The sequence below is a fragment of the Ipomoea triloba genome, chromosome 8 (assembly GCF_003576645.1).
Source record: "Ipomoea triloba cultivar NCNSP0323 chromosome 8, ASM357664v1".
NCBI lineage: Eukaryota > Viridiplantae > Streptophyta > Magnoliopsida > Solanales > Convolvulaceae > Ipomoea > Ipomoea triloba.
The window spans coordinates 17,555,174-17,565,341 of record NC_044923.1 but is presented as its reverse complement, the minus strand read 5'-3'; the positions used below and the strand labels follow the sequence as shown (position 1 = coordinate 17,565,341).

Here is a 10,168-nt window from a genome sequence, read left to right as displayed (position 1 = left end):
TATTTGTTTTATATGTCCATAAACCTAAATTTTAATGTCCATACTCCATAAACATTAAACATTGAACTAAATGTACATTATATGCATTCACATTAATTCTATATTATGTTCATAGTGTTTCTTCTAAAGATTCATAAAAACAAAGATTAATGTATATAAATATTATATTATAAATACTAGCTTAAATTAAATGTATATTCATAGTGTTTCTTCTAAAGATTCATAAAAACAAAGATTAATGTACATAAACATTATATTCTAAATACTAGATACTAGATTAAATTAAATGTATATCATACGCTGAATAAGTCAATAATGTTCCTCCTCCTACATGTTCATAAAAACAAGTCTTGGTGATTATAATCTGTTAAGTCAGAACCCATATTCCTATCCTCATTCATCTCAGAATCACATGAATTCTTGAAAGATCACTGACAAATAATAGTAATTCTCATACTCCATCTAGACCAGCAATTTAATTTAATTTATTATATGGAAATTTACTATCAAGTATTGTACTACTGCCACTTCATGATGGGAACTCACAATCTAGTTGGACTTTTGTAACTCTAGTTGTGAACCATGAAACCATGGCAAAGTAAGCAAGAGCATAACTTTAAGTGGTTAACCTAACTTTTCTTGGTTGGAAACTTGGAACTTAGAAGATGTAAGATGCAGGGTTTGGTTCCTACCGGAGGAAATATGAAATTGGTCCTATTGTAAGTATTAGTGTACAAGTATATTTTAAAAAAACTTGTAAACCGTTGAGACACATCGATCTTACAATTTACCTCATCCATATGTAGGAGAAGAAAAGAAGATATGAAACATAATAAGCTTAAGCTTGCTCCTAATTACCTTTGCCTTTGCCATGAACATGACTACATGTGCTAGAGAGCCAAAATCCTACAATGAAGCTATCAAACACGACCCATGAACCCAAAACATAACTTATTATATCCAAACTGAATTGGAAGCCATAAACCCAAAACGTCACTTCTGTTGTTAGTTTAGCAAAAAGGGTGATGGTTCGGTTGGAGCCACCCACCGGGTACTCGATGAGCTTGGGTTGCACCGATCCGTTATCCATCCACTGAAGAGAGTTGGAGGTTTTCGCTGCTCTGTGAAACCAGCCTCACGCATTACCCTCCGGTTCAACAGCCAAGACGCCACGGCCGAGTCTCCACTTGGATTCGGGCGGACCAGAAGAATGCAACCCACACTCTACATAATGGTGCGGCCCAAAGTTCCATCAACCCAAAGCCCCCGCACGGCCGCACGGGTTACAAGCTCATGCTACCGAGCTCGGCGTGCGGAAGATTAAGGTAGCAGCTTATCAAATGGTTAACACATATTTATCCCCTCGATGTGGGAATTTTTGCTATGGCCTATTTTACTTCAATCTGCTTCATTCACTATTTACAAATTCTATTAATATTAATAATGCATTTTAAATTTTCAATTTATTGAAATATATCTTAGTCATTTTTCATATATATATATATATATAAAAGACGGATCAGGTAAGAACCAACTGTTCAAGAGAAAACTGAAAATTAATTGCAGTTGTTCACGTGTCACGATCTAACAGGCCAAAAACACTATTTTTTTAAAAAAAATACGATGATGCTTTCGTAAATAATTAAACTTTGAGTGCAAGTAAATGCTATCACGTCTTTTTTTTTTTAATAATTACATCTAATTCATTAAATATAGACATGTGGACAGTTGCGATTGGTCCCAAGCTATTTTTTTGGATATTTGTTCTCACTGAGATGATTATATTACGAGGAAAATGAACTATAAGAAAAATGGACAAACTTCATAAAAAATCAATATAATATTCTTTCTTAAAAAAAAAATCAATATAATATTCTAACTGAAACAAACATATGACGAATGAATACATGACTCGGCCATATTAACCTATACAACAATAATTTTTCTTTTCTTTTACAAAAATAAAATAATCATAGGAGAAAGGAAACAACATAATAAAGTTCAATTCCCACAAAAAAAAAAAAAAAAAACATTAATAATATGTCCTGCTAGCAGCCTAGCTAGCTAGTTCTTATGAGTAGTCTTATGATACTTGTCTTTGATCCAGTGAAAACCCGCAGAAGCTCCCGCCTTCGCTTTCTTCACACCCGTGGAAGCCACAACCTTAGTTTTATCGAAGGTTTCGCCCATCTTGCCGGAGAATTTCGACGACGACGATGATTGCTTGCTGGCCTTACGATCATTCCTGTTGTATTCATAAAGTGGCTCTGGGTCCCACTGATCCGCCCATGATGTCTCGTAAGAAGAATTCGCCGCCATAATATAATCCTGTTCTTATGTTGTTGAATTGTAAGTGTGATGTTAAGGAAGAAGGGGAATTGGGGTTTATATAATGCTAACTTTGGTTGGTTTTTGTTGAGAATATTTTATTTTGTGGTGTTGTGGTAGGGCGGTGAGTGGATGATACCGTCCAGTTTCGTAAAACGTGTCGGCATTATATTATTATTAAGTATGCTAAGTTTCTAAAGATTGAGGTGAGTGGTCAAATATGGACACCGCCGCACGCCCATATTCTATGTTTCCTATTTATATTTATTGCGAAAATTACACACTCTATTCAAATTTTATTTAGTATATAGATATTTTAAAATTTTATTATTTTTATTCTTTATTAATATTGTTAATTTTTGTATTTTATATGCTGAATTGAATTTATTTTAAAATTTTATTATTTTTATTCTTTATAATATTGTTAATTTTTGTATTTTATATGCTGAATTGAATTTTGGCAACCTTCTAAGAAAAAATATTAAAAAGTATTAAAATTGCATAGAGTTTAATTATTTAGTTGTTCTAGGCTTAAAATTGTTATTTTTTTTTATAGAGTTAGGAATATATATTGCAACAGTAAAAAGTAAAAAGTTAAGGATTGTCCTAAAAACAATAAGAGTTAAGGATTAAAATCGTTAGCGAGAAGCAATTGAGTGACTAAAATTGTATTCTTTCCTTTTCTATTTATATTTTTGCCTACCAAATGAAATTCTCCCACTCTCAATAAAGATGAAATTTTATCGTTTCAAGTGTCTCAACATCTGGACCCGATAGAATAGTGGAGCGATAAACGGTCCGTTAGATGGGAAGATCGGTGTCTAGTGCTCACGAAGATCAGTCCACCATGCATATTGGATATATAACTCTTATATTGTAATCGCTAAGACTTGATCATGTATCTTTGCTTATAATCTATCACACAAAAATTAATTGAGCGGTCCGTGCGAGTCGTATTTGTATTTCTTGATTTGTTGTTGCCGATGCACGATGTATCCCCAACATGTAATTTCTAGAATAGTTGAAAATCAGAGTAAAAAAAGTTGAAAATCAGAGTTAAAAAGTTGAAAACCCTATAGTCCTTCTAGAAGACTAGAACTTGAATTTGAATTTCGAAATTCTATAGTTTACGAAAAATTTTGTTTTTTTTGGATTAATATTTGATGCACCGCCAAGATATAGATGCTATACATCGGGGTGAAGGAGAAGATGTCACATCATTAAAAAATAAATTCAATATTAACTGGGTCATTTTTTTTGCAAAATATCTAAGACTTGTATTTTATATATTAAGAAACTCCTTTATTTCTAATTAACAAAATATATCTACTTTCCTAAACATACTACTTTCTCAAAGTATTGAAGCACAAGAATCATGCTTCCACTGAGGCTCGAACCCACCACCTCCCATATAAAGAGAAGAGTTTGATGCCACTGGATCACAAGGTCCTTGACATTAATATATATTAATCACACACAAAGCCATTATGATCTTTAATTGTGGACTTATTAATAATATGATTAAATATTTTACTTAACATACAGACTCATCATTTATAGTTATCGATTGATTTTAATTATAATCATTAATTTATTAATAATATAATTAAATATTTTACTAAACAGAATTACCAATCAATTTAATAATGATCATTAATTTATTCATAATATAATTAAATATTTTACTAATCAAAATTGTCACGCAACATTTATAAATTAATTTTAATTATGATTGTTGATTTATTAATAATATAATTAAATATTTTACTAAACATAATTATTATAATATTTGATTATAATATAATTATATACAATCCAATTTATATTTAGTAAAATATTTAATTATATTATTAATAAACAAATAACAATACTGTTCTAATTGGTGATCTGTAATTGGTTTCACGTGTGATCTCCTACAGAATATTATTGTTAGCGTAGCACACCAATCTTTACGGTACGTATGTGCTTTCGATTTCCTATAGAAGTTTCCAGGCTCGGAGACCACATAGATGCCAAAGCTTCTATTCTAGTTGTTGAGTATAGAAATGTCAATCGTAGTATGATAAACAATCTCGATACGATCGAAAAAGTTAACAGAAGATAAAAATCATATCAAATAGTCCAAAACCGATTAACCCAATAACTTTTTTTTTTTTTTTTTAAATACAACTAACTCTGTTAGATTGTAGTCTAAAGTTCAAATATAGTTTCTCAACCTTTGAGCACAAAGAATGTATCACCTCCACTGAGATTCAAACTCATGACCACTCATATGATAGAACCATTATTCTGTCATCTGAGCACAAGATACTTGGCTTTTAACCCAATAACTTGATTGGACTAATATGAAATTTAGCACTGGTTTTTGTGTGGACCATGCATGCATGCATCAAAACGACGTTGTTTTGATTAATGAAAACAAACGGTTAAAACGGCTTTCGTTCTGCACCGTTAACTTTCAGTTTATATACACTGTAGTTATCTTTCAACACAACTGCAGTTACCTTTCAACATTGTAGTTCCTTTTTGATATAACTGCAGTTTCATTCGGCATTATACACTCAAATATGTGAAACTGTTATTCAGTTTTCTTTTAACACAACTACAGTTTCTTTTATAATACACTGCAGTTTCCTTTCAACACAACTACAATATCATTTCGATATAACTACAATTTAATTTGATAATATAAAAATAAATGTAAGACAGTATCTTTTGAGATGAACTATAGTATAATTTACGGAGCTCCATTAAGATTTACGGCAACCATTTCTTTTACTTAATGAAACGGCGACGTTTTGTAACCATGGTCCACAATGCATTATGGACCATGGTCCACCGTATAATGACCGAATGTTTGATGGCTTGGCTAGACATGTTGGTGGACGGAAGTTTTGGACATTTTCATTCACTTATTCTCCATTTTGTTTGACCTAAAAGTACTATAAACATGGGGTCCTTTCTCCCGTCTCCCTTCATACATCATCATCTTCTCCATCGATGAACACTTGACTTCCCTAGTCCATTATGTTATGTGGAGTAATTTGTGTCTAATAATTCATAAACTATATAAGAGACGTAAATTGTATTAAGAAGGTCACGCACAACAAACTCAATTGAAATAGTGTTGACAATAGTCATACTCATAACATTTTAGTATACAAGAATCAGTAACCAAGAATACTATGAATAAATAAACATATGTAACAATATAACCTAGTGCTTCTGAGAAGTCTTGTGATACTTGTCTTTGATCCAGTGGAAACCCGCAGAAGCTCCGGCCTTGACTTTCTTCACACCGGTGGAAGCGACAACCTTAGTTTTATCGAATGTTTCACCCATCTTGCCGGAGAATTTGGACGGCGGCGATTGATTGCTATTCCTCTTGTGTTCATAAAGAGGCTCTGGGACCCATTGATCTGCCCATGATGTCTCGTAAGAAGGATTCTTGGCCATGATGTTTAGTTAGTTTTTTGAGGAGAGCTAATAATTCAGACAGGGAGGAAGAAGAGAGTTTTGTTGGGTTAAGGGGATAATGTTGGCGTGTGTACGAGAAAGAATGGGATTTGGGATTTTATTGTGTAGTGCCAATTTTAGGTGGCTGGAAAATACCTTGCACCCACCTTTCAGTTTCCTCCAAACGTGTCGGAAAAAAGAGAGTAAATTATGATTATACACAAAAATTTACAAAAGACAAATCTTTAAAATGTTATACATTTTAACAAAAATATAATATTTTTTTCGAGTTAATATCAGCTATAGCATGACTGATTTTTGGCCCGTGTATAATGTCTAACAGCACAAGGTCTCAATTTTAGAGCGTCCAAATCTATTTTTGACTTAATTGCAGTGCTTAAGAATTTTTTTTTTAAAAAAATTGCAACTAAACATACATTCCTTCACGACTCTTTCTATCTTGCCTAAAATTTATCAGCTTTTTCTCCAAATCATGCGCCACCATTAAAGAGGGCAAGATTCTTCCTTCCATTAATTTTACAACTTTCCCCCAAATTTCTTTGATTACCAAAGTTGCAATAATTCAATTTTCACTTCTCTCTCCTAATTAATTGAGCATGATTATCGCAAAATCGTTCAAAATCTGACATACTCTTTATATTGAGAAATAATATATAAATAAAAGTCATATATTTTAAGATATTGGTTTTAAAAATTTTACTTATACTTTTGATATGACATCATTTATTTACAAGAGCGGAGTCACAAAACTCTAAAAGATGGCCATGACTGTGGTCCTCTAAGTATAGTGGTATTGCCCTGCTAAGTCATAAACTATTATTCTTCAATTTTCAAATTTAACCAGTGTTTCCATTAGTTTAAGTAAGGACAAAGTTAGGACCAGTGTTAGATTAAAAATTTGAAAGTTGAAGGATTGTGGGCAGGGCAAGCCCCAGCCATGTCTAGCTAGGGGGACCGCACAAGGCCCCCAATTATTGGTTATCAGTTGACATCTATGTATAAATTAGAGTTGATGTGGTGTTTTTTTTTTTTTTTTCTGAATTGTTGGTTTATAGATTATTATTATTACTAGTATTTTCGCCCGTGCGTTGCACGGAATGAATTTTGTTATAATGTTTTAAGAATATTTAGATTGATATATAATTATATAAATTATAACATCAATATTATATATTGCAAATGATGAAAATGGTTGGATCGATTATGTTTTCTAATGTTATCCTTGATTCCTTGCTTGAATTCAAGCAAATAATTGGTCAATTACCCGTGCGATGTACGGATATTTTAAATTATATATTAGATAATAAAAAAAATTCTAATATTGAACGTGTACAATTATTTTATTATGTGAGCAGTGTAAAAATATCACTCAATATAATATTTGTTCTCTTGTAATATTGAATTGCTTGTATATATTGATCGTCGCAGTATTTTACCAAAAAAACATATTATAAAATATTATGTTATTAGATACAACACGTGATTTTAAAACATTTGATTTTAAATAAATCAAATGTGCCTAGAATATAAACATAATTATGCAAATTACACATACATAAAATATGCTAGTAATATGCATAGTCCACATATATATATATATATATATATATATATTGTATACATGTCATTTAATATAGATACATGTAAAAGATAATCATTGCTATTATTTTAGTCATCTAATCTAAGTAAATAAATAAATAAAATACAATAAATAAATAAATAAAAAGTCCAATGAAATAAATAAATAAATAAATAAATAAATAAATAAATAAATAAATATATATATATATATATATATATATATATATATATATATATATATATTTATAGCAACTTATTAAAATTGTTTTCGACAAAACAAAAAAAAAATTATCTCAATCTTTTAACCCTAACACCCCGTACAATCGAATCAATCGTATCCTAATTGTCTAAGCAGTACATTAGGCATTTATTTCATTGAGTAAAACGAAAGTAAGAACCAATATAGGTAGAGTTTTATTATGTGGCTGAAGAAAGCAAGAGATACAATGAAAAATGATGAATTATGGTAATGTAAAAAAAATCTTGAAATGTAATGATATATATATTAGTCTCAAAATCAATTAGATACAAATTATATTCGGAAAATTATATATTAAAATAAAGGTTGAATAATTATAGTACATTAATGTCGAAAAAATTATTCAATTATTCTTTAGTTATAATTATAATAATATTATACTTTTATATATATATTACTTAAGTAATTACACGGAAGAAGGGAATGAGAATTACCATAATGATTACAATAAATAAAAATTAGGCAATTATATTACTATTTAATTATTAAGTTAAGTATTTGCACCTAAAGAAAAAGATAACTATAATTTATTTTGTGCCAATAATATTATACTTAAGTATAAAAATATGTAGAGTTTATTACCAAAATGGTCCCTCGACTATTGCGAAATTACTAATTTAGTCCTCAACAATTTTTCTTGACCAATTAAGTCCCTCGACTTTGAAAATTTTAACCAATTTAGTCCTCCGTTTATTTTTCCGTTAATATCCGTTAAATCAGGACCAAATTGGTAATTTTGCTATAGTCAGAGGACCATTTAAGTGAAAAATTAAGGGATAAACCACAATAAAGCCATCGTACTATTTGGGAACAAGTAATTAGGTCATCCAACTCAAATAACCCCAAATAAACCATTGAACTCAAAAAAATAAAGCAATTGAGCGACTAAAACCGGAAAAAAAAAGAGCAATTAACCCATTTTAAAAATTTCCGGCGACAAATTTCGGCACCGACAATCATTTCCAGTGGTCGCCTTCCCCAGGAGAAGGCGACCAGAAACCGCCGGTTGCCGGAAATGGTCGTCGGTGTCGGAATTTGTCACCGAAAATTTTTAAAATGGGTTAATTGCTCTTTTTTTTTCGGTTTTAGTCGCTCAATTGCTTTATTTTTTTGAGTTCAATGGTTTATTTGGGGTTATTTGAGTTGGATGGCCTAATTGCTTGTTTCCAAATAGTACGATGACTTATTTGTATTTTATCTCAAAAATTATTTACCAATTTGGTCCCTTGACTATAGCAAAATTACCAATTTGGTCCTGATTTAACAGATGTTTAACAGAAAAATAAACGGAGGACCAAATTGGTTAAAATTTTCAAAGTCGAGGGACTTAATTGGTCAAGAAAAATTGTTGAGGACCAAATTGGTAATTTTGCAATAGTCGATGGACCATTTTGATAATAAACTCAAATATGTATATAGATTATCATAAAATAATCATAAAAATCACATGGGAGTAGGTGATGAGAATTACCATAATAATTATTAGGCAATTATAACACATGAATAATTTATTTAGTACTAAAATATATAATATTAGTAAAAAATCAATTATACTTTATACTAGCAAATATAAAAAAAAAACCATAAAAATATCATAATAATTACTCAAAAAAAGGGAATGATAATCTATTTTTGTACTAATAATATTATACCTTAAATATAAAATAAGAATATTAGACAATTATGTTAATATATAAATAAGAATAATTTATTTTGTGCCAATAATATTATACTTAAGTATAAAAATACGTATATAGATAATCATAAAATAATCATAAAAATCACATGGGAGTAGGTGATGGGAGTAGGGGGCGTTTGGTTCAGGGTATTTGAGATTACCAAGGTAATATGAGTCTGGTAATGTTATATTACCTTGTTTGGTTCAGGTTATGAGATTACCTGGTAATGTTATATTACATCAAAGCTGATGTGGCAGTAATGTTTCAAGGTAATGTGATTACCTCCGTTTTTTTAGGTAATCTTAGATATAATATTATTAAGTTGAAATTATTAAAAATATTGTTTCCATAGTATAATTAAATTATATTTTCTTTAATAATTAATAATTAATATAATAATTAAATTATATTTTCTTTAATAATTAATAATTAATATAATTATCTAATATAAACTTACATTTATTAATAAGTATTTATGGTAATTATTATTAGGTATTAATAAAAAGGATAAAAAAGTTAATAGCGTAAGGTAAATTGATATAAATTTGAAGAAGAAAATGAGGAGGAAAGGCATATACATATATATATATATATATATATATATATATATATATATATATATATATATATATATATATATATAATAGCGTAAGGTAAATTGATATAAAATTTAATAATTATTTTAAAATCAAATACAGAAATGTTTTAAGGAAACATTGAATTTTACAATTAAAAAGTGTGCTATTCTTTTATTGGTTTTCAAAAACATCACCGGTCAAACCCCTCAATTCTTCTGGTGGTCACCGACTCATTTGCATATCTTCTTCTCCGGCTCCAGATGACC

The 10,168-nt window shown here is 29.7% G+C and overlaps 1 protein-coding gene across 1 annotated transcript; it reads right to left on the bottom strand.

Annotated features, from left to right (window-relative positions):
• Positions 1-1,821: 1,821 nt before the first annotated feature.
• Positions 1,822-2,374, bottom strand: LOC116027848. The gene has a single exon (XM_031269611.1). The coding sequence runs from the start codon at positions 2,317-2,319 to the stop codon at positions 2,065-2,067; it is 255 nt and encodes an 84-aa protein (XP_031125471.1). The 5' UTR covers positions 2,320-2,374; the 3' UTR covers positions 1,822-2,064.
• Positions 2,375-10,168: the final 7,794 nt, after the last annotated feature.

Bases quoted from the DNA above. Each gene is read 5' to 3' on its own strand.
- LOC116027848 (XM_031269611.1), bottom strand. From the start codon at position 2,319: ATGGCGGCGAATTCTTCTTACGAGACATCATGGGCGGATCAGTGGGAC.